Genomic DNA, 24,622 nt, shown 5'->3' with positions numbered 1-24,622 from the left:
AATGATTCTTTTACTGAAACCCCAGCTTCCTTTAAAAGAAGCCAAAGAGTACTGAATTACAGAACTGCCATACAGCCCTTCCTTTATTCTTTCCATCACCCAGGCCGCAGGAAAAAAAAATCTTTTGTTTTTATTTTCACAAGTAATCACATGGTTTGGAAACTTAAGGGTATTTCTGAAACTTCATTGGGATGTGCCAGAAAAGCCCTCTTTAACACACAGGGTTGAATGACAGTTTTGAGATGTTAATTTCCATTTATTGCAGAAAAAAGATATTTAATGCATCAAGGAAACGTCTAGCTTCAAGAAATTGCCCACTTTTGAAACAAATGGTTGGAGGCCTGAGGTCCAAAGCTCTAAAATCGTTAACAAATGTTTATTGAACACCTACTTTGCACTAGGCTGTTGAAGAGGTTCAAAAGTCTAAGATAAATTCCTGCTTTCAACTCACCTACAGTGTGGCTGGGCAGAAAAATCAAAACTCAGGGGACAATGAAAGCGTTAGTAAAACTAGACAAATACACAAGTAATGAAACAAGACACTGTATGGATGGGCTTAGAACAGTGTGTTTCAGGCAATATATATTCTAGAGGCTTAGGGATCACAGTGATCTGAAAATCCCTGGAAAATATTCACGAAGAAGGTAGACACTGGGATGGGTTTGAAAACACAGATGAGAATCAGATAACCTTAAGAGGAAGGAGGAACGAAACAGAGTCTGGTTGTAATAAAGTGGAGGGTGGGAGAGGTAAGGAGGGCGGGAAGGGGCCAGATTGGCAAATCCTTAGTGGTAAGGCCCGGCTGTGGGGCTGAAGATGATTCTAGGGGATCCAAGGTCAATAGCAGTGTGTAAAATTAGATTGCCACGTGTTTGGGATTCCCTTTCCTTTCCTCCCTTTCTGTGCTTTCAAAGCAGAACCTGACAGTCTGGGACATTCCCAGCCCTAGGCTAAAAATCCGCGATTGAGGCACAGTGTTCTTGGCCCTGAAGTTGAGCCTCCGGGGATGAAGCTCAGGGAAGTCACAGGGACTTTGGGCCCAGGTAGGATCAGACCTATCTGCAGGCTTAGTTAGCTCTCAGTGATTCAAGTTCGGCTTCCCGAATATGCCCCGAGGATAAAAGAGATCTTTTCGAACGAAAGGCATTTTCCAAGGCCTTCTCAATTGGAACGTCTGAGATTGCAAACTACGGCTGCAGAGCACAAGCTGAACACACACACACACAAGTGTTTTCTCACCATATGATTAGTGTTCACAGGTTTCGTCTAGCTCGCCAAAAATGAAGAAGAGCGCTGATGAAATGACATGTCACCGGGAGGGTTGAAAAAGGAAACGTGCGTGAGAGGTCTCAGAAAGAACCAGCTTCCGTGCAGACGGCTCTGCAGAATCTGCAGTCTCCCGTGCTCTGCGTCCCTCGGCCCGCCTCGAGGTGGGGACTAGGACTTGGGAAGCGCGGCTCACCCAGATCTCCTCCCTTGCAGCCAGCAGATGGCTCCCGGGCTCTCTCGCGCGCTCTGCTCGCTCGCCCCCTCTCCTCACACAGGGCTTTTGCGGTTTGGGAGGGAGGCTGCGAGGAGGGGCGCGGTGCCCGCTGCCGCCGCCACCGCAGCACCGCGCAGTGTCTCTCCTAGGGGTGCGCCCCGCGCCGGGGACCGCGCGGTCGGGCTCCGGAGGCTGGCTCTCGCGAGGTGAGGAGGAAACGCAGGAGGAGAAGGAGAAGAAGAAGGGCCGGAGCTGCCCCCGCCCAGCCGGATCACGTCGGGAGCGCAAGGAAAGCCTCCTCCCCCGCGCGCCGCTTTCCCCGCCCTCTCCATGCCTCCCGCTTTCACCTAGGGCGGTAGGTGCGGCGCGGAGACTGGGCGGGAGCTGCGCCGGCCGAGCCCCGCCGGGGACCTGCGAGCCGGGAGGAGGAGCCGGCGCCGCAGCCGCCCCACGCCCCGAGCCCGCCCGTGATCCCGTGCGCTCCTCATTGCGCCGCCGGGAACTGCGAGGAGGCGGCATGTAGCAGCAGCAGCAAATCCGCCTGGCATTTGCAACTCTTTTTTTTTTTTTTTTTTTTTTTTTTGTGGGGCGGGGGGCGCGCGGCAAAATTGTATCTCCGACCCCCTTTTCTTGCCCACTTCCATTTGCAAGCTGCATCTGCCTCTCTCAAAACATTGAGGAGTTCGGAGAAGGGCAGGGGGCCGTACATCAGAGTTGGACCTGCAATACGCCCCGCGCCTAGAGGGCAACCATGACCGAGGAGAGCTCTGATGTTCCCAGGGAGTTGATAGGTAAGATTCGCGCGGTGGTTGGATTTCCATCTTCCTCTGCGAACTCCTCACCTCCGCCACCCTTCCCACCTTCCCGCAGGTTCCGAGAAGTCTGGGCGCCCCTTAGGGCGGAGTGGTGTTGAGCAGGGTCACTGGGGGCGCCGGGAAGTTTGTTCCCATCCGACCGCTTCTAGAGCCAAGTGCAGCGAGGGAAGGCGTCGGGGAGGAATCGGGAGTCCTCCTAGGGGGGTCTCGGCTGTGAGCCTTAGGCACCTCCTCCCGCCCAGACGCGGGGGTCCGGGTTGGCGGAAGAAGGGGGCGGACACCTTACAATTGCGAGTTCTGCTAGCGAAGGGAGTCCTTTACGGCGCCCGGCCCACTGCCCCAAACTCGGGAAAGTCCGGGAAAGCTTACGGGAAGGACAGCTGGCTAGCGCACAGTAGGTCGTCTCCGGCACGTGTCAGGCACCTTCCTGAAAATGCCCCGCGGGAGGTGATCCTCTGACACGCAGACTGCGGGGAGTGGGCGCCAGTCTGGTAAAATGGGCCTGGCAAGGCGTGGCTTGTTGTAGCCAGCTGGGAGCGAAAGGGTTACAGGTCTGACGCAGACTCGGGCCAGGAAATTGAGGGTTAATGATAAAAGCTTTATTTTAATAATGATTAACCTACCGATTTTCCTTACCGGGGATCTCTTAGGGAACCTGTGTGTGGTACCCCGTGAAAGGTGACCCTTTGTTTGAGTCCCTTAAGGGTTATTTTTTTTTTTTTTTTGGTGGTGGTGGGGGCAGGGCTGGTTAAGTCTTGAGGTTTAACTTAATTATCTGGAGGGTTAAAATGGCAGAGCTGAAATAGGATGGGAGAGTATTCTGAAAAACCTAGCGTTTAAGCATGTGTATGTGTGTAGCATGTTATATTGTAATAAGGTGTGTGTGTCCGTGTGCAGATGTGTTTTGAGCCCTAGTGACCTACATTCCCTACTGTACCATTCTTGGCACACAGCACAGCGTACTGCTCACAAAGATGATGTTTAATCGGTGCTGACAACAAGAGGAAGTTCTGAGCACCCATTCATCTCCCTTTGTGGAATTGGCGCCTCTGTTGTTCCTTTTAGCTAATAATACTTTGGAGGAATTTGTGTATGCCCTTTCGTTGGTGACTGTTAACTCAGCAGGTAAAACTTAATGTAAAGAGGCTGTTGCTAGGTTTGTATGGAAGCCTCTACTTCTGCTGAATTACAGACAGACAAACCTGATCTTTTACCAGAATCTATAGTATGAAGTTGTTCACAGACGCGGGCGCGCGCGCACACACACACACACACCCACCCACCCATCATCTCTCTCCTCAACCTTGTGGAGTCTGCTCCTGAGATAAAAGTAGCAGCCTTTGCTGGAGTGAGTGACCCATCCGGTTCTGGGAGGCTGAGACCTTTCCAACACCCCAAGTAAAGCCCAGAGGCTCTGAAAATGCCTCCAGAAGTCCTGAGAATGAGTTTAGGCAAGGACTTTCCTGGCTGGGGGATGAGGATGGCTAAAGTGGGTGGCAGATTTTTATGTAAGGAATTGTCCTTGAGTCTGGAAATGGAAAGTGTAGGTAATTACTTAAAAAGAAAGAGTGAAAGATAGGGTGGAAATAAGGTGTCTGGTTTGTATTCATGATTCTCAAAAGGAATAGTTTGTATATTTTACAAGTTGAATTTGACCTTTACCTTGAAGTGGAAGTTTTGTTTTTAGTAAGTATTGCGTATGTCATATATCTTACAACCGAGTGACGTATTATGCCCGATATGATTTTTCTGGGTCTTTCAGTAGTCAGGTTAGTCTGGGATAGAGTAAATTCCTGCACCTGTTTTCCTCTCTAATTTCAAATGCTCACAAAAATTCTGCTTTGATCAATTCAAAATGGCGACCACACGGAAACCTCTATATTCCCTCAAGATACATAAAAAGTGTTACAGACTTTTCGTGAAAAATTTAAATGCAGAGTAGAATAAGAAGAATATACGTCAGTCCTATTACCGCTTAAAGGTAGTTATTTTAGATCTTTGGATAGATGGTTTTCTAGTCTGTTTGCGTGTGTGTATGTTCTTAAGTCAATTTCAGATGCCCATTTCCCACAATTCTTTTTTAGGGGAGGGAGGAGTAGCCCGTGCTTGTTTTGAGTTCTGATAAGATAGGAGCTGTGTAAAGAACTTGAAGTGCAGTGAGCTCTTCCACATGTGCCCTTGCCCCAAACATTCCATCTCCTTGGTGGTGCTTGAGCAGGCTGTGCTTTCTCAGGCAGTTCTTTATGTGTAGAGTCTTTTTCTCCCCTTCTTCACTCCTCTTATCTCAGTGGCCCTAAACTTTCGCAATGGCGTTCCCAAGAAGAAAATTTTGATTACCCTTTAATAAACATATATGTTAAACTACATACTGCATTTAGTGTGTATAATCTAAAACACAACTGAAACACATTGTAAGAAGTGAAAATCCTATTTTCTTCTTTCATCTCAATGGATTGTATTGTACACTCCACTTTGGAAACCACTGGTCTTATTTCCTATGCCTTCAAGATTTAGCTCAGGGATCCCCTCCTCCCTGAAAGCTTCCTATGCTTCCGAATTCATGATCCTCTGCATTGTGTCTTAATTTGTTTAATGGCATCTCTCTGTGACCTCCACTAGATTGCAAACTCCTGTGAAAAGCAAGGACCATCTCTAGCTAGCATCTCCTAGAGTACCTGGCACGCAAGAGATACTCCTATGTACCTTCATTTGTTGAAGGTGTGAATAGACCAAAATGATTGTAATACAGAATACAGAGGTATGGGAGCTATAGAGGAGGGGACTGTGTTTTTGGAGGATAAGTAAGAATATAACCAGGAGGACGAGAGGGAAAGGGCATCCTAGGAAAGAGAATAATAGATACACAATCCTAGGGGTATACAAGGTGAAGATGTTAGAGAGAATTTGATCTTTAGGTATGTGCTGAGAAATAACAATGAAAAAAAATGTGAAAGACCTTGAATGACATGCTGAGTTTTCGGTTTATTAAAAAATGACCGCAATTCATGGACTGGGAGAGACATGATGAGTCTCACGGTTTTGGAAGAGTCACTCTGGTTGTGGAGGTGACAGCGGGCTGATGGCTTAGAGCCCGAAGTGGTCAGGAGCTGTAAAGAAGGTAGATTATAGGAGACTGACTTCCTGTTTAAAAGGACGAGTTAGAGATCAGCAGTTTCCAGCCTCATTAGTGTAAGGTTTGTTCTCACCGAGTTTAAAACGAAGAAACTGAGGCCAGCACAAGAAGAGTCAATGCGAAGGGTTTATTCAGGCTCCCAGGTGAGGTTTTGCGGTCCAAGAGGAGGGGCCGGAAAAGTTGCAGGTCTCCTCTCAAGCACGGGGTTTTATAGGGAGTGAAGGAGCTCGATTGGTTGTGGGAGAGCAGGGTGTGGGTAAAGCAGGACTACTATTGGGTAAGGTTACAAGCCTTTGTTTGCATACAGGACTTGGCTGCTATTGGTTAGAATTACTTGGCTGCTATTGGCTAGAAAGACTCAGCTGCTATTGGCTAGAAAGACTTGGCTGCTATTGGCTAGAATTACAAGACCTCGTTTGCATACTGGGCTCTTTAAGGGAAGGCCAGGCTGTGCAAGAAGGGGAGAAGGGAACCTGCCCGAGCTTGCCAGATCACGTCTGGGCTTGTCCGAGCATGTCTGAGCTTTCGGGAGGGGAAAAAAAGTGAGGGTGGTGTGCCTCCGAGCTCCCGGAGAGGCAACCGGCCTTACAATTAGTGTCTAGAGTAGGAGATAATGAGTTTGATTTCAGACCTTTTCATTTTGAGGTTCTCACGGGAGTCCTAGGAAGACTTTCACTACTATCTAAAATGTCAAGTCTCTCTGGATTTCTCCTTCTGTTGCCCTTTGACCACTCTTCGTGGGTATTGTGCTGTGATTTGGAAGGACAGATGGCTGGGAGTACCCTTTTCTGGTTAAATCATTTGATACAGTTCTGGTTTATTTTTATTTTTTGAGACAGAGTCTCACCCTGTCACCCAGGCTGGAGTGCAGTGACTCAATCTAGGCTCACTGCAACCTCTGCCTCATGGGTTCAAGCAGTGTTTGTGCTCCAGCCTCCCATCTAGTTGGGATTACAGGCATGTACACCACGCCCGGCCAATTTCTGTTTTTGTATTTTTAGTAGAGACGGGGTTTCTCCATGTTGGCCAGGCTAGTCTCGAACTCCTAGCCTCAAGTGGTCCGCCTGCCTCAGACTCCCAAACTGCTTATAGTCGTGAGCCAGCATGCCTGGCCCAGTTCTGTTGTGTTTTGTTTTGCCGTATTCCCCAACTATCATGTCAAGACTTACTCAAAGAGAATGCTGATATTTGCATGGCACTGTGGTGAACCCAGAGGCTGCTGGGCACCAGAGGTAACCAGCCAAGGGTAGAGGGAGTTTATGAATTCCTGTTGTGTTCTGCATGCAATGTAGTGCTTCATCATACTGCCCAACTTTGCTGTTTGCTGTTTTTTGTTTTTTCTTGTATATGTATCTTATTTTCCAAACAGGGTTATGTTATGCCTTCGACGGGCTGGTGTTATGTCAGGCTTTTATGTTTGCCTCAGCATCTCAATGCACAGTACAAGGTACAAAGGTACAAAGGAGGTGTTTATTAAATACTTAATGGCTGATAACCGTCAGACGTTAAAGCAAGTGAAAAAAGACAAACGCCTGGGCATGGTGGCTCATGCCTGTCATCTTGAGGCTCTGGCAGGTGGATCACTTGAGGTGAGGAGTTCAAGACCAGCCTGACCAACATGGTGAAACCCCGTTTCTACTAAATGCAAAAAATTGGTCAGGCACGGTGGTACTTGCCTGTAGTCCCAGCTGTTAGGAAAGCTGAGGCAGAAGAGTCGCTTGAACCCGGGATGAGGAGGTTGTACTGAGCTGAGATCTCACCACTGCTGCAGCCTGGGTGACAGCGTGAGACTCTGTTTCAAAAAAAAAAAAAAAATAGCCGGGCGCGGTGGCTCACGCCTGTAAGCCCAGCACTTTGGGAGGCCAAGGCGGGTGGATCACGAGGTCAAGAGATCGAGACCATCCTGGTCAACATGGTGAAACCCCGTCTCTACTAAAAAAAAAATAATAATACAAAAAATTAGCTGGGCACAGTGGCGCACGCCTGTAATCCCAGCTACTCAGGAGGCTGACGCAGAATTGCGTGAACTCAGGAGGCAGAGGTTGCGGTGAGCCGAGATCGCGCCATTGCACTCCAGCCTGGGTAACAAGAGCGAAACTCCGCCTTGAAAAAAAAAAGAAAAAAAAGTAAAAACAACCAGATATACTCCTCCAAATCAAATGCTTACTCCTCCCCAATGTTTTTTTTTTTTTTCTTACTAATAGTATAATGAAACTATTCCTTTTTTTCCAGAAAGCATAAAGGATGTTATTGGCAGAAAGATAAAAATTTCAGTGAAGAAGAAAGTAAAGTTGGAAGTTAAGGGAGACAAAGTTGAAAACAAAGTGCTGGTAAGTCTTTTATTTTTATTAAAATGTTTGGAAATGAAGGTGTCTTTTCCCTTCATTGTTTAGATTACTTAACTTTCATGCAGCATTAGTTCTGTGTTTTATATGTTGTTCCAAAGTTCTGATGACCACCATTCTGTCTTAGGTTAATTGGGATATTTCTTTGTCAAAAGTTAAAAATAGGGTAATTTAAATTTTAAAGATCAAAGGCTTTTAGATTGTATTTCTCAAAGTTGTAATTGTCACCTATATTTAGATAATCTCCTAGAGCCTGTTTTCATAGTATTGGAAGTTCGATGTTAAATGGAACTTGTTAATAAGTGGTGGCTGATCCTATGACTTTATTCATAAAGTCTTATGGAGGAGTTTAAAAGTTCATCTCGGGTTGGTTTAATGATTTAATTAGATTTTCTGAGATGTTATCTGTGAGTCCATCTAAGGGGTGATGAGCTAACGAAACATTGTAATTTTATGTAGGGTGTTGGTGCTTTGGAGGGAAGCTCTTGCTGAAGGCAGTGTCTGCTAGTGTTGTGACTGGACTTGGGTTCCCTCCAGTTTTTGAGAGGAGATGCTGGAGGGCTGAGGGATTGGGCCCTGCTGCACAAAACCTCTTAGAGAGGTGTCAGTGATGGAGTTGTATCTTTAGAGAGGTGAAAAACGTTTTGTGGTATTTAATGGTTTCTAGGCAGAGATTGTGGCAAATCTAAATTTAAGCTTAGGTGGAAAGAATATTTTGATGGAGAGAATATTCTGTTTAACTTTTTATCATAGTTCTTTTCTTTTTTTTTTTTTGAGATGGAGTCTCACTCTCTTTCCCAGGCTGGAGTGCAGTGGTGTCACTGCAACCTCTGCTGCCTGGGTTCAAGGAATTCTTCGGCATCAGTCTCCTAAGTAGCTGGGATTAGAGGCGCCTGCCACCACGCCCGGCTACATTTTTGTATTTTTAGTAGAGACCATTTTTAGTTTCACCATCTTGGCCAGGCTGGTCTTGAATTTTTGACTTCGTGATCCGCCTGCCTTGGCTTCCCAAAGTGCTGGGATTACAGGCGTGAACCCTTGCGCCCGGCCATACCATTGATATTTTCAAACATATGCAAAAATCAGAGAATAGTGTATCAAACCCTGTGTACTTGTCCTTCCCAGCTTCAACCATTTACAGCATTTTACTAATATTAACTATCTTCCCCATGGCTTTTTTTTCCCCTCCTGGAGAATTTTAAAACAAATCCCAGGTATATGTTTTTGAAAGAGAATACTTTTTTTATTTTTTTTTTAAAGGTGGGGTTTCACCATGTTGGCCAGGCTGGTCTCAAACTCCTGACCTCGAGTGATCCGCCCACCTTGGTCTCCCAAAGTGCTGGGATTACAGGTGTGAGCCACCACGCCCAGCCAAGAGAATCCGTTTTTAATTTTTTAAAGTTTTCTTGAGACAGGATCTCAGTCTGTTGCTCAGGTTGGAGTGCAGTGTTGTGATCTCAGCTCACTGCAGCCTCAACCTCCCGAGCTCAAGCAATCCTCCCACCTCAGCCTACTGAGTAGTCGAGACTACAGGTGTGAGCCACCATGCCCAGCTAATTCGGTTTATTTTTTGTAGAGGCAGGGTCTCTCTGTATTGCCCAGGCTGGTCTCAAACTCCTGGACTCATGCGATCGCCTGCTTCGGCCTCCCACAATGCTGGGATTATAGGCGTGAGCCACTGTGTCTGGCCTGAAAAAGAATATTTTAAATGTTCCATTTCTTCAGTTAAAGTTGCCACAGAATTTGAAGTGTCTTTCTGATAACATCTGTCTTGAGAATCTTCTAAAATATCTAACCCCAGGATATTTGACTGTTAGTAAGGATTATGCTTGTGATGGATGACTTCTATTTCTGTGTTGTGTGTGTATACAAGTTGAGATGGTAAAGGCATTGAAGTGGGAAAACTTGAATGGCCTTTGCCCTGCAACAAAATGTGCTAATGTAAACGACATGATTAAGCTATCAATAGAATAAATGATTGGTGCCATTGTTCTGTTTTATTTAGCTTCAATAAAGATGAAATTTCCTGATGCTTTGCGTGATGTTGTTCAACCATGATTGTGTTATTTTTTTGGAAGTGGTAGTGTGGAGAAGAAATATTGTTTCTTTCATTTGCTTTTTTATAAATTAAAATAAGTTTCTAATGTCGTAGTAACTTTATAAGATGAATCAACTTGTCTGCATCTTAAACATCAAGTAGTGGTTGCTATGACGATCTAAAAAAATGGGGCTTGGTATTGTTTGATATGGAAATTATTATGATACTAAGAACAAACCCTTGTTTTGAGTACAATTTACCATGTTAAAATTTCAAAGACAGATTTAAATGTCCAATATAAAATAAACACTATTTAAAAATAGTTATGATTAGTACTTAATTGTAAGTTTTTTTGGGGCTCATCTAACAGCTGGAATTGATTAAAGTTGTAACCAAATTAAAAATGTATTTGAGTTTAAGCATTTATCTCCGCAAATATGGAATCTAAGCAGTTTCTAGGAGCATGGCCGGAACTCGCTGTGGCTGTTACTTACTGGCGTGGGCAGGAATTATTAATAGAAATACTCAAGGTCTGGCTTTTTCTGACAGGCTTCAAATTAGAGCAAGAAGACGTAGGAAGTAACTTTGAAGTTGTGGATTTCCGTGTTTCTGAGTTTAGAAAAATTGAGTTACTTCATTGTCAGCCTACTAAAATGGGTTGTGAATGAATCGGCTGAGTATCTGCGGTGCACTTTTTCCAGTTGTGCTTTTGTTCTTTTACCCCCATTGTCCACTATTCACTCCTTTCCTTCTTATAAAAGTGGGAGTGTGCTGTATGTTACTTGCTTCTTTCTTCTTACACTTTGAGACTTTGTACTGTTTATAGCTTATCTTTTGTAGAGGGTTTATCTTCATCTTCCTTCCTATAATCATAATAGCTCATATTTTTTAAATACTGTTTTTGAAGGCTCATCAAGTGAAGCAGTGGGAGTGGAGGAAGAGCAAAGAAATCTGTAATGAGTTGTGCTCAATTAGTTCGAGACACCCCTACACTCAGACTGGCCATGAGCATAATAGCTAATATTTATTAAACACTAGCCAAGTGCTAGGACTGTTCTGAGTACTCAGTTATGCATTGCCTTATTATATCCCCACTACAACGTTATGAGGTAGGCACTTTTTACATGTCCATTTTATAGATGAGGAAATTGAGATTTGGAGAGGCCAAAGTAAATTGCTTCACATCATTTGGCTAGTTAATAATAGCTGGGATTCAAACCCAGCTCTGCCTCACTCAGAGCCCCTCTGCTTTGCCTTTGGGGTCAGAAAGAAAGCAGCCGTTACCTTGTTCCATGGTTGCTGACTTCAAACAGTGATAGGCGAGATTTGGACTTTAGAGTTTCTGTCTTTGATTGATTTATACATTAGTTTTATACTTTTTGAGCTCCTGCTGTCTCAGGCACATGGTATATACAAAACAGTCAATCTTTGACTTCATAGGACTCCAAGCTTACAGTCTAGTAGGGGAGGTAAACAAGTGGCCAGGCAGTGGTTTGAGATGCGCTATGTGAGGATGAATGGGGGCTTCAGGAGCATGGAGAGGAACTTCCAACTCAGGCCTGAGAATCAGGGAAGACTTCCAGAAGGCAGGGAAGCTTAAGCTGGCATTCACTGGATGAGTAGGAGTTAGCCAAGGGAAGACAGTGGAGTCATGTTCTGGACAAAGGGAACGGAATATGCCTAGAAGCCTGAGAGAGCTCAGCATGCTAGAGAAACATATTAAGGTACAGCTGGGGCAACACACAGCAGGGTGGAGAATGGGCAGGTGTAAAGCCTGAGTCCTTTCTTTGCAGTCGGGCTAGCAGGTGGAAGTTGAAACTGGTTAAACAGGTCTCTTCTTGCCACCTGCATATAATGAAACATTAGGGCTCAATGGTTAAGGGCTCGGGTTTGGGGTTCACAGTGCTGCTCAGCGACTTTATGACAATGTTAAGAATCAGTTTTTTTCCTCTAATGAAACCTATGTTATAACAGTATCTATTGGTATGTGGTTGCTTTGCTTATTAAGTGAAATTTATTTAAATACTGCATAGCACAGTGGCTGCATGAGGCGCACACCTAACAAACGATAAGGCAAGAGGAACAAAGGGGTCCTGCATTCTGTTTCTCCATGGTACAGAAAATGCCAATGCTTCTGAAGCCCAGCTATCCGCTGCCTCCATTGACGGGTTGAGGTCAGTTTACCATCAGGCCAAGAAACTTTATTCATAGTTTGTGACATCTATTTAGCAGGATAGTGGGCAATGGCCTGGATCCAAAATTCTTAAGATATGCTCTGCTGAAATGAAATGAGAAATGCTAGATGTTCTGGAGCAAGAGTGTTTTATACTTAAATAAATTTGGCAATCAGTGTTAAAGATAAATCAGCTTCTTTACTGCATGACTGTTCAGAGCCATTAATACACCCCTGTGCACTGTCAATTTCTAAGAATTGGATAAAGTATTCTGTCTTTTCCAAACTTATTTGGCCAGAGACCCTAATGACAATCGGCTCAGAAGGAACAGGCCAGAGATTATGCCTCCTGGGACAGTTAAGAAAAGATAGAACAGGCTTGAATAGGCTATCCATCATTAGGAGTGTTCTCCTGAGGAATGGTCCTTTAGCCCGTGTTTTAAATTTTTTTTTATTTTTAATTTTTTAAGCCAATAACTTCTAGTATTTATTTTTTAAACATCATTTAACAAGAAAAACAACCAAATTAAAAAGAGTAAGGTTGGATTAATTTACAATAAAGTCAGCAACTTAAAATATCTGCTCTTCCATTTAGGGCCAAGGAAGCCAATAGTTCCTGTTTAAACAGCAGAATTGCATGATTATTTTTATGTATGTTACATGGCACAAAAAAATAAGTCTTAAAACTTCCACTGATGACCTCCCCTCCCTCCAGAGTAGAGTTCATACAGTTGGATCTTAGGTCAGCACTCAGGCTTTTAAAAATCATCTTACATTTTGAAGTACAATACAACTACTCTGGTAACAAGGATACTTTTAACTTTTAAAACTATTCTTATAGAAAACAAATACCTTAGATAATTGTGTGGCACATTAGACTGCTCAAAGAAACAGCAAAGATGAAAAATAATGTACAAGAATTACAGTCCCTTCTTTATAGAAACCATCCAAATACAAGATTTTTTCTAGTTTACCTTGCTTCTTATAATTAATTAGCAGAGATCATTTACAAGAAGCAGAATGCACTGGTTTTTGGTTTTTGGTTCTTGGTTGTAGCTGCCAGCTTAGGAGTTCATGACTGTGAATATAAAGCAAGTATGACTATGCTCACAAGTTCTGGAATGGGAAAAAACCCAGATACCTTTAAAGTGTTTCTCTATGCTTGCTTTCAAGTCATGACAAAAAAATTCCCAGCAGTTTAAAGGATGGTGAAAGACTAAACAGGGGACCCAGTAAAATAGAGGTTAATTTTACCTATATTACACTCCTATAGTAAAAATTGTAATAAGTATGCTATTGTATTTAAGTAACATTCTATAGTAAGCTGTTGGAGCAAATACAGCATTTAACAGGTTCATTTACGTACCAGGCATAGTAGCCTTTAGACAGAACATCTTATTTTCACACTCTTGAACATATAACCTTTAAAAAAAACTAAAAGGAATATGTAGTTTATGACAGCTGGCCAGGCACTTAATTTGGGGAAAGAGAAGGATTTTCAGGTAAACTAGAATTATTTTCAGCAATCACAAACATAGCCTAAAAACCACATTTTATACCACATTGAAGTTATTCAGCTTTTAAGTTTGACACTCTATTTGCCAAAAATTCACACTTATGTGTAACTTTTTTTTTTCTTTTTTTTTTTTGAGATTGAGTCTCACTCTGTCACTTAGGCTGGAGTAAAGTGGCGGGATCTCTTCTTACTGCAACCTTCACCTATGGGGTTCAAGCCATCCTTTTTCCTCAGTCTCTCAAGTAGCTGGGATTACAGGTGCGGGCCATCATGCCTGGCTAATTGTAACTTCTTAAGAAGCTATTCAAAGACATACTCAAGTCTGAATTTTGGCCCCATTTAGAAACTTCTGTGCTTAGAACATGCTTAAAAAACTTTAAGTACATACATACAAGGGCTGTTGGTACAAGAGGCCAAGATGAGTAACTATTTTTCTTCCTAATTTGACATCAAATTTAATAGATTTTTAAGAAAAAGAATCACACTGCCAGTCACAGACATTAAAAAAAAAAAAACGTCGAGTTACAGAAATTAAAAAAAAAAATGACTGAGGTGATAAGCCTCAGGAAAATTACAGAGTAACACTGCTCCAGGAGGGGCACAAATAGGAAAGCAGAATTTCTATTTACAAATGATGACAGTACTGTGAAAACTTTGAGAATTAGTAGTAAGGAGCACAACTCTCCAGGTTCATTATACTCTGGGCACAGTATATGTTTCTTCTTAATTTCAAGGTAATATGACATTTGCGTAATAAATGAAAATTAGTAACATAGAAGATGGAGGGCTGGGCGCGGTTGGCTCACGCCTGTAATCCCAGCACTTTGGGAGGCCGAGGCGAGCCGAACACAAGGTCAGGAGATCAAGACGATCCTGGCCAACATAGTGAAACCCCGTCTCTACTAAAAATACAAAAATTAGTTGGGTGTAGTGGCGCACGCCTGTAGTCCCAGCTACTTGGGAGGCTGAGGCAGAAGAATCGCTTGAACCCAGGAGGTGGAGTTGGCAGTGAGCAGAGATTGCGCCACTGCACTCCAGCCTGGCAACAGAGTAAGACTGTGTCTCAAAAAAAAAAAAAAAAAAAAAGAATATGAAGGACCTCAGTAAGTATTTAAATATTAGAAGACAGGAACAAAGTGGCCATTTTGGAATTAGTCTTTTACCAAAAGTTATCCAGGTGTATTTTTTATGAGAATTACCAGCATATTATCTGCAAATGAAAATGCCAAGCCTCCAGATCCTCATAACTATCAATTATATATTTTTTGTTTTGAGCAAACTTAGCAGCATAGACAGATTTATCAACATCTCACTTTAAACCCTTCGGAGAACATTATGAATAAAGAAAATTTAAAATATTTTTCAGCGGAGACATCCTCATTCTGAAATGAGAATATTGGCTTAATTTAGAGTTTCTACATGGCTTAAAAGGAAAAGAAAAAAAAAAAAGATTTAAATACGTGATACCGAGTTTTCCAGTTATGATAAAGAGCTTGTGCTAACTTACCTCTTTCTTTGCAGGGCTAACTGCAGGTACCCACAAAATTACTAGCTGGAGTTACTGTGCAATGAGCAAATGTGGAAGAATTTCTTTCTCATGTGATCCCACCATAGAGGGTGGGATCATGCTTTACTTAGCTGAAATAATCAAGCCCCTCTTGCTGTTGGGGGAGGTGTAGAGGGTGGGGTGAGAAGGGTTAGGGTTAGGATACCGTGATATACAGTGAAAATGTAATTTGTTAATATACTATATTTGAGGTTTGAAAATCACTGATCGCAGCTACTAAATAACAATGCACCAAAGTTTTACAATATTTGAACACCTGCGAATGTATCCTTGAGTCCCATCATCAGTGCTGTTGAGGTTTTTCATTTGGTACTGGTGTACTTCCCTTAGCAGTGTGTAAAAAGCATCTTCAACACCCTGTCTGGTCTTGGCTGAGGTTTCAGTGAATGGAATATTGTAACTCTTGGCCAGTTTGTGGGCTTGTTTTGTATCAACCGTACTTGTTGGCAAATCACACTTGCTTCCCACTAGCACTATAGGTACATAATCTCAGTCTTTCACTCGCTTAATCTGCTCCCTGTAGAGGTTAATATCCACAAACGACTTGCTGTTATTGTTGGTAAATACACAGAGGAAGCCTTCGACTGTCCCCATGTATTGGTCTCTCACGGCACTGGACTCTTCCTGTCTAGCTGTATCGAGAATGTCCAGCAGACAGGTTTCACCATCTGTAACCACCTGTTTTCTCTTAGAATCCTCTATGGTGGGATCATATTCATCTACAAAAACTGGTTCTGGATTAGCTGGATTGTCAGTGCGCTTTTCCCAACACCAGATGCTCCAAGTACCACCAGTTTGTACTCAGTCATTTCACTCCTACAAGAACCTTAAGCTCTGCTGCCTTTGCTGTGGACAGATTTAGGACCAAAATCAAAGCAAGAGCCGGGAAAAATGTTGGAGACTTGGGAACCGCCATGAACAGCCCCCACAAGGGAGCGGCCTAGCCCATGTTCTTAAAATCCAAGTTGTGAGTAGTTCCACTCTGGGCCACATTGGTTTGACATCTCCTGTGTTGTTGTAATACCTTTCTCTGTTGTCTTTAGAAACTGACTCTGTGTTTCTTAGACTCTTATTCCCTTCTCCCATTTGCTAAATGAATCTTCACCCAATTTTTGTAGTACTCGGAGTGTAAAAAATGTATTTTAACTTACATAGTTTTTAAAAATTAAAAATTTTCATTTTTAGATAATTGTAGATTTGTCTGGAGTTGTATCAGATAATACAGAGAGGATCTCTTATACCCTTTACTTTTTCCATTTTGCAAAGTTGTAGTATAATGTCATAACCAGGATAATGACATTGATTGATGCTGCAAAATGCAGATTTGCTTCACCATAAGGACTTCTAACATTGCCTTTTTATAGCTCTACCTAGCACTCCCCACTTCTCTGACCCCTGGTAGCCGCTCATCTGTTCCCCATTTCTATAGTTTTGTCATTTTAAGAACGTTATGTGAATTTACTCATCTAGTGCATGTCTTTTTGGGATAGGCTGTTCTTGCTCAGCAGAATTCCCTGGATCTTCGTCCAAGCTGTATCAGGTGTTTCCTTCTTAGCTGAGGAGTACTTCATGATATGGACGTACCATGTTTGGTTTGCGCATTGACTAGTTGATGGACAGATTAGTTGTTTCTAGTTTTTGGCTATTAGGAATAAAACTGATATAAACAGATTTTTTAGGGAACATACTTCTTCATTTCTCTGTGATAAATGCCAAGGAGTGCAGTTGCTACTTTGTATGGGAATTGCATGTTTACTTTTATAAGAAACTGGCAAACTGTTTCCCAGAGTGGCTGTACCATTATATGGTTCTACCAGCAATGTGTGAGTGATCTAGTTTCTCTAAATCTTTGGCAGCATTTGGCATTGTCTGGACGTTTTTTTTTTTCCTGAGACTGGGTGTCACTTTATCACCCAAGCTGGAATACAGTGGCATGAACACAGCTCACTGTAGCTTCAACCTCCCAGGCTTAAGTAATCCTCCCACATCAGCCTCCCAAGTAGCTGGGACTACAGGCATGTGCCACCACACCCAGCTAATTTTTATATTTTTTGTAGAGATGGTGTTTTGTCATGTTGCCCAGGCTGCTTTTGAACTCCTGGGTTCAAGCGAGCCTTCTGCCTTGGCCTCCCAAAGTGCTGGGAATTTTTTTTTTTTTTTTTTTGGAGAACTAATAGTGAAGGAAAAACAATGTCCAGAGGGAGCAAGAGCCCTGATGACCTCTTGTTCCTCACACTTCTGCTGCTGCTTGTTGGCGGGAGAGGAGCGTGGCAGTCCTCTCTCTCTCCAGGATGGTGGTCCTGAAGCGTGTGGAAGGTCATTCCTAGTCTCCACTTTACTTTTTTCTGTTTGATTTGGAATTGGGTTACATCATCTTTGCCAACCCCTTATCCTTCCACACCCTTCATAAAATGGGTCAGAAGCCGGACTTCCTTTCTTATTAAACTGAGCAGGGAAGGGAAGTGGCATACAAATTGAATCATTCTGTTTTATTTGTTATTCTCTTTAAAACGACCCATTTGGTGTCCATGTGTTTTCTTTGAAAAGTTAGTCTGAAATCCACCCCACACACACACCTTTTTTTGAGACAGGGTCTCACTGAGTTGCACAAGCTGGAAGGCAGTGGCACAATCACAATCACAAGCCTTGCTCAGGTGATCCTCCCAGTTCAGCCTCTTGAGTAGCTGGGACTACAGGCACATGCCACCACGCCTCCCTCATTAATTATTATTTTTTATAGAGACAGTCTCACTATGTTGCCCAGGCTGGTCTTGAACTTTGACTCAAGCAATTCTCCCACCTCAGCCTCCCAAAGTGCTGGGATTATAGGCGTGAGCCTACGAGCCAGGACTGAAATCCCTTTAACATCTTTTTTTCTTAGCTATTTATTTATGGCTTTTGAACATCTTAATTAGGCTTGATTGGAATAACTATAAGTTAACTTAAAAAATGTTGAAAGGCATAGGGGTATTATTTTGGGTGACATGTATCCCTAAATATTTTGGTGGTAGTGCGGTCTTTCATTAACAAAGTGTAATCTCTATTTCACCTGCTTGTTTTTTAAGAGGACGTGAAAAAAGAAATATCTCTTATACAGAGTTTTGGAAGTGTCTGACCTACTTAATCAGTTACAAATTATCTTCAATCTCAGATATTCTGCAATATGGAAACTGGTTCTTTTACAGTGGGCCATGCTCATTTTGCATGGCTAGTGTGTTTAATGCTTTTCTAGTTCCGCAGTCTCTAGTACCTAACTGAATTCAGCAGCATGCCCTGTGCCATAGTCACTTTTCAGACAGCATTCATGCTGGAATTTGTGTTGCGCAGCTTTTTTAAGGGAACATGAGCCTTGGCCAGTGGTTTTCAGACTTAAACATTTGGTAGTGCCATTTAAAACAGTTATTCTTTTTCATGGAACCCATAATATAGTGATGTTTTGGGATTGTATTTTGGGAGTTCATAGTTAAACCTATAATAGTGTAAACCTAATCACTGATTTCAGTGAGGCAGTTTTGACGAACACAAATTAGAAATAGAAGGGGAGATTTGATTTTTGTCCTGGTTGCATGGAATGCAGAGACTCCCTATTCACCAGTTAAGCAGGACGAATATCACAGTTTAAAATAGCTAGTCTTGCAATCTTGGGATGCTTTCCAAGTAAATAGAGATGGCAGAAGAAGCTTTATTCTGAGATCTGCGCAAAAGTGGGTTATCCTGGCAGCACAGTGTACCTCGTAGCTGTTCTCTGATATGTAAAATTCGGTGTAACACATCTGAGTGTGTGTGTTGGTGTTTTATTATGGTAGTTAAAATAGTCATAAGACAAATGCATATAAAATGCCTGTAGACTGCAATGTCTTCCGAAGAATGCTGTCAGAAAGTCATTATTCTATGCCCCAGCTTTACATGCCTCAGTGAGAGGCTCTTGTACCAGTCGTTGGGTAATTTGAACAGCTCCCTTTGTGGTACCATTAGGAGTCTCAACTTTTAAGGATCACTTACAATTCTGTGCATAGGCGATTTTCAAAGCACCTGGGTGAAGTTACATGGCTCCAGAAAATTGAGCTTTAGAAAACAGCAACAACATTTAAACGATCTTTGGGAATGAGTAATCACAGAACATGTATTGTTGCCAAGGATCCTGGCAAAAATTCGAGGAACTGCAAATTAAAAGAAGCCATATTTGAGCACTTCACAATTTACCTGAACTGAACACTGGAGTCAGTTCCTACCTGTTTCCACTCATCTCTGCGTAGGGGCTGGGGGCAGGCTCTGGCCCGGTGCATGCATTTTCAGGAGGCAGTTCTGGCGGACTTGTGCCTGTTACCTGAGCTCCATTTGCATTCTACTCTCTCCTTATCTGCAACTGCCCCAGTTTCTTCTGTAGTTAGGATAGGCGAGTCAGATGACCTTGGGCAAGGAAGCTGTTGAACATATACCAGGCTTGGTGTAACTTTTCGTTGTTCTATAAAGATACTCTTTTTCCAGTCTGGGATTTGGCCACCCCTGGGCTAAGGCAGTTAGGTATACCCTGGAGAGGGGAGGAAGGTAAGGGAGGAGGGAGAGTGGGAGCGTAGCATGAAAGGGACATTGTGGACATTAAGGAGCCAGGAAATCTACTCAGAATACGGAATGAATAGGGAGAACTCTTGTTTTTCGTAGTTATAAAATAGTTACAGAGAAAATAAAGACTTTAGGAAAAGGTTACTGTAGCAACTTTAGGTTTCATTTAATTAGAAACAATGTTAATATCTATTGTTAAAAGAGATTTAAAATGCAGCTAAAATCTGAAGGCTAAAAGATTTTTGTTCCTTTTCTTATCCCCTCTGCTTTCTAAAATGCTTTTTTTAAAAAATAGAATATGGGATTTTGGATTGGTATATATGGGGTATATTACTGTCTAAATCTTTACATTACTGTGTTTTATTTATTTTTCTCTCTCAATAGACCACTTTTCCCTGCTCTTTGAGGAAAGAGGGGCAAAGAGGGGAAAGAAGGATGCTTGGAGAGAGTGTGTGTGTGTGGGGGGGAGGCAGTAGCAGTGGGTAAAAGAGTGTTCACTTTCATTCACTGGGTTCTTTTCCTCATCTTGCTTCTTAGGAGGAGGCTTCCCTCCCTCCCTCCCTCCCTCCTGTCTGTCATCCAAAAGCTGGAGTGCAGTGGTTCAAACACAGCTCACTGCAGCATTGATACTCTGGGCTGAAGAGATCGTCCTGTGTCAGCCTCTCGGGAGCTGGACTACAGGCACATGCCACCATGCCTAACTGTTTGTTTTTTTGTAGAGATGCAGCTTTGTTGTGCAGGCTGGTCTCACTGGGCTCAAGCAGTCATTCCACCTTAGCCTCCCAGAGTGGGATTACATATGTGAGCTGGTGTTTCTTTTCTTTTCCTTTTCTTTTTCCTTTCCTTTCTCCTTCTCCTCCCCCTTCCCCTTCGACAGGGCCTCACTTTGTCACCCAAACTGGTATGCAGTGGCATGATCTCAGCTCATTGCAACCTCTGCCACCCAGGCTCAGCTCATTGCAGCCTCCCACTTCAGCCTCCCAAGTAGCTAGGACTACAGGCACGGGCCACCATGCTGACTAATTTTTGTATTTTTTTTTTGTAGAGATGGGGTTTCACCATGTTGCTCAAGAGGGTCTTGAACTCCTGAGCTCAAGTCCTCCACCTCCCTTGGCCTCCCAAAGTGCTGGAATTATGGGCGTGAGCCCCTCTGCCCAACCCGAGTTTTCCTGTTTTTTTGAAAGCGTTATCACTTGATGAACTTTGGCCAGCAAGTGTCTTGTTTTCTTTAGATATGTGTAGATGTACAGGACATCCTCTTAGAGGTAGGAAGCAGGCACGTACATATGCCTTGAGCTGTACTTACAGCCTCTCCAGCCTTTGGCAAGGGTTTGAGACAAATGTGCTTAGTTCCTGCTAAAGAGGCAGTGTGTCTATTTCTGCTGATTGCTGGGCCCTGGGGTCTCAGGAGACATTTATGGACATTGACTGGGATTAGTAGGTGTATCCATCAGATAGGATCTGGTGTAGACAGATTGACTCTGGGGAAATTTATTCAGACCTTGCCCTCATTGATTGCTGTCTAGAGGATCTTGGGGCTAGAGGACTCTTGGTAGCCATCTAACCATGTGTCTTAACCTAGGAGAAGTTTCTTCTATAGCACCTCTGACAGCTAGGTATCTGCTTTTTACTTCATTATTTCCAGTGACGAGAAAAGAGCCCCTCAAAGCCCTGTCTTCATTTGGCCTGGGATCTGCTTCTCACCCTCCACTTCTTCTTGCGTAGTCTACTGGAATGTCACAGAACAATTTTTCTCCCTCCTACCCATGAGTGCAGTTCAAGTATTTGAAGAAGCTTATCATACTTTTCTTTGGTTTCAGAGTCCTTCAGCTAAATAGGCTCACTTCCTGGGATCTCAGTCCTTGGAGGATGTTGTTTTCAGACTTACCACTATTCTGATCACCTTGCTTTGGAATCACCCTTGCTTTGTCTATGAACCTTTTCAACAACTATAGGTGTTTGGGGATCACACATGCTTGGCAAACACCCTTGAACTGAATTAAGTAGACTTTCTCAGTCTTCAGTGGGCTCCTATGGATTGTGCCTTTTGAGGAGGGTATGGAGCCTGTAGCATCACAGATTCTGTGCTCCTCCAGGCAGGGTGGGGAACATCAGTCCAGGTGCAAACTGTCTGGTGAAGAATACCACCTACACATTGCTTTGGCAAAAAGTTTTGTGATTGTTGTTTTAAATTTTGGAAGTATCTCTGAATTTACATTACTAAAACAGTTATAAAACATAGGAAAGAAAAAGCAAACATTACCTAATCCTATCAATTTAGATATAATCATTGGAAAAAAATAGTATTTTCCATATTTTTCTGTGCTAATTTACATATAAATATATATATATTTAAAAATGGAATCCTGAATATTTTGTGATATACTTTTAAAATTTAATTTTTGGGGTCAAAGCTTTCTATGACAGTAATTTATATCAGCTTGATTTTCTGTGTGGTACTCCATTTACCATGTAGGAGAGTACTGTAATTTATCTAATCGTGTCCCTTATTGTCAGATAATTTAGGTTATTTCCGATATTTTGCCTTATAAATGTCCATATCTTCATATTTATTTCTCCTGGATAAAATCCTGGTGGTGGAATCATTGCCATCATTGCCTAATAGGCATTTTGAAGGATGCATATTTTTACCTGATTGTTATTCAGGAAGTCTAAATAGAGAATAAATCCTCCACCTTGTCAATTTCACTGTCTTAAACAAGAGTCCACTTGGCAGAATGGCTTTTTCTCTTTGCTCGGATCCTGGTATTTCTTAGACCAGTGCTCCTTGGACCCTAGCTCCTGAGGCAAACCTTTTTCATATAATTTAGGATTCTTTCAGCTCTGCCCGTGTGGACATGCTGTCTTCTACTACAGTATGTTTGCTGGAATGAGAAAGTCCTGTGACTTCATTTATGGTTTCAGAGTCACAGTTCCCAAGTATCATTGTCTTGGCAGAATCAGCCAAGGATCCCCCCCCTTTTTTTTTTTTTTTGACAATCATACAAAATCCTTTTTTAAAAAAATGTTCAAAAGGGCTCCTTCTACTCAAAAAGGCTGGGTATCACCAATGACAATTTTTCACAGAGTTTAGCCACATGAATGCCATAGGAAAAGCCGTTAATAACAACCATGACACCAGCTGGCATTTGTAGAAGGCACCTTCTTTTCCAGGCTGTGCTAAGTGCTTTTATGGGCTCCAGGTCTGGTTGCCCTTCTCTGGACCCCGGTCCTCTTCTGCCTGTCACTCTTCTAGGGCACTGAGACATCTTTGTCTTATTTTAGGATTGTTTGTGGATATGTGCAAACTTATCCAGGGTCAGGGAGAGGGTTGAGCCTCCTCAATTGTTTGGTAAATGGTTGTGAAGGGACAGAGGTCTGTTCGTTTTTACCTTTGTGTAGTTTATAAATGGAAGATTCAGAAAAGGGCATAGGAGTTGGTCCACACTGCCTCCCAGGCCTTCCTCATTTGGCTCGCGGTGGCTCCCACAGAGTCGCAGGCCTCCCCACAGGCAAGCTGGCCTTGACCTCTCCTGGCTTCATCTTCTGTCCTCTTTCTTGTGTTTTCTCTCCTCTCGTCCCTCTTCTTTCCTTCTGTGTCTCTTCTCCTGTGCGTGGATCGACCAACAGACGCTGTGGAAGTTTCCAGAAAGCGCAGGGTATTGATTAGTTCTCAGCACGGGTGCCCCAGGAAGTGGGGACTGAACATGGGTCCCAAGGAACATGCTGGAAGACGGCCCTGCAGAGCGGGGCCAGCGTGGACCAAGGTGGGAGCGGGTCTGGCGTCCGCAGGGCAGGCTGGGTCCGGGGCGGGCCTCCAACCCGGGGCCGCTGCTCTGTCTCCCTCCCTCTCCACGGCCAGAGCCTGGCACAGAGAGGTATAGGTAGGTGTGAGCCTATATTATATGATCCTGATCTTTGCCCTTGCCATGAGACTTTCTTACCTTGGGTCTTTGAGGACTCTCATAAATGGTAGTTGAGTAGATTGGCCAATGATAAGGTGCATGACACTTTCATTAGAGGAAATGTAATTAACAAGAACCATAAGCTAATATGCTTGTAGAACTAGTCCAATGTCCTAGAAGATAATTTAGTATCATAATGAAAGGAGACATTGCTTTTCTTCCCAGACAATTCTGAAGGCAGTTAATTTCATCTGTATAGCTAACAACAATTTCTCAAGTCTTACGGTCCTTCCCCACTCCACTAGAAGCTTCAGAGTAGTCCTTCCCATTCTCATATACTGTCCCCACTTCCTGATCCTTTCACTGTCTCTCTGCCCAGGGAGAGGGGTGCCCAGGTGATGAGGACCAGTGGTCTCTCTTCTGCCATGAGGAGCTCCTTGTGGAGCGCTGTCCTCCTTGCTGAGGCCCCCTAGAGTTCAGCCTGCCTTTCTCTATCCTTTCAAAGCTACCATCGTGTACCATGTTGCTTGTGGCTGCCGTTCTTCCAGACTGACAGCTAGGATGACATTCCCCAGAGACCTCCTTATTTTCAGTCTCAGAAAACAAGCACAGAGGACTTCCTTAGTTACCCTGTGGAACAGACAAAGAAAATCAAGAGACCTCGACGTGGTGAAGCAACTGAGAACCTTGCCAGGTTCTTTTAAGGCAATCTGTCTGCTCTCGTGGCTACTTCACGGAGCGCAGCCACACTTAGTTGCAGAATCTGAGCTAAGGTGTGGCCAGGAGAAGTCCAGGCCAGTGGATGTTATCAGTGGTCATTTTTTTGTTTCCTGAGTCCATCTGTCCTAAATTAGCTGTCACTGGCAACCAAAGAAAAGATCTTATCTGTCCTAGGCATGACCTGAAGAGAAGCAGCTGTGCTTTGTTTTTTGCTAAGTCTTGGACAGTTCAGTTCAGCACTTAAGAGTATTCCAGCTTCTTATAAGAATCTGTCTGTCTGTCTGTCTGTCTGTCTGTCTGTCTGTCTGTCTGTCTCTCTCTCTCTCTCTCTCTCTCTCTCTCTCTCTCAAGCATTTTAAAAAAT

General features: G+C 43.2%; 1 protein-coding gene and 1 pseudogene across 9 annotated transcripts in view; one reads left to right on the top strand and one right to left on the bottom strand.

The window, feature by feature from the left end:
- The first annotated feature begins 1,804 nt into the window (after positions 1 to 1,804).
- Positions 1,805 to 24,622, top strand: part of CARMIL1 (capping protein regulator and myosin 1 linker 1) — a 342,171-nt gene continuing 319,353 nt past the window's right edge. For 7 of the 9 annotated variants that reach the window (XM_064363055.1, XM_064363056.1, XM_064363057.1 and 4 more), the window contains exons 1-2: positions 2,066 to 2,274; positions 7,664 to 7,761. In XM_064363055.1, coding sequence (XP_064219125.1) covers positions 2,235 to 2,274; positions 7,664 to 7,761 — 138 coding nt within the window. In that variant the 5' untranslated portion in view covers positions 2,066 to 2,234. Of the gene's footprint in view, positions 2,275 to 7,663; positions 7,762 to 24,622 lie in introns of all 9 variants that reach the window. The other 2 variants (XM_064363059.1, XM_064363058.1) reach the window with 1 other exon arrangement.
- LOC105721477 (GTPase NRas-like) lies at positions 15,287 to 15,879 on the bottom strand (annotated as a pseudogene).

Source organism: Aotus nancymaae, unplaced genomic scaffold (assembly GCF_030222135.1).
Source record: "Aotus nancymaae isolate 86718 unplaced genomic scaffold, 86718_ANA_hifiasm-v0.15.2.pri h1tg000051l, whole genome shotgun sequence".
NCBI lineage: Eukaryota > Metazoa > Chordata > Mammalia > Primates > Aotidae > Aotus > Aotus nancymaae.
This window is presented reverse-complemented; position numbering and strand designations above follow the sequence as displayed.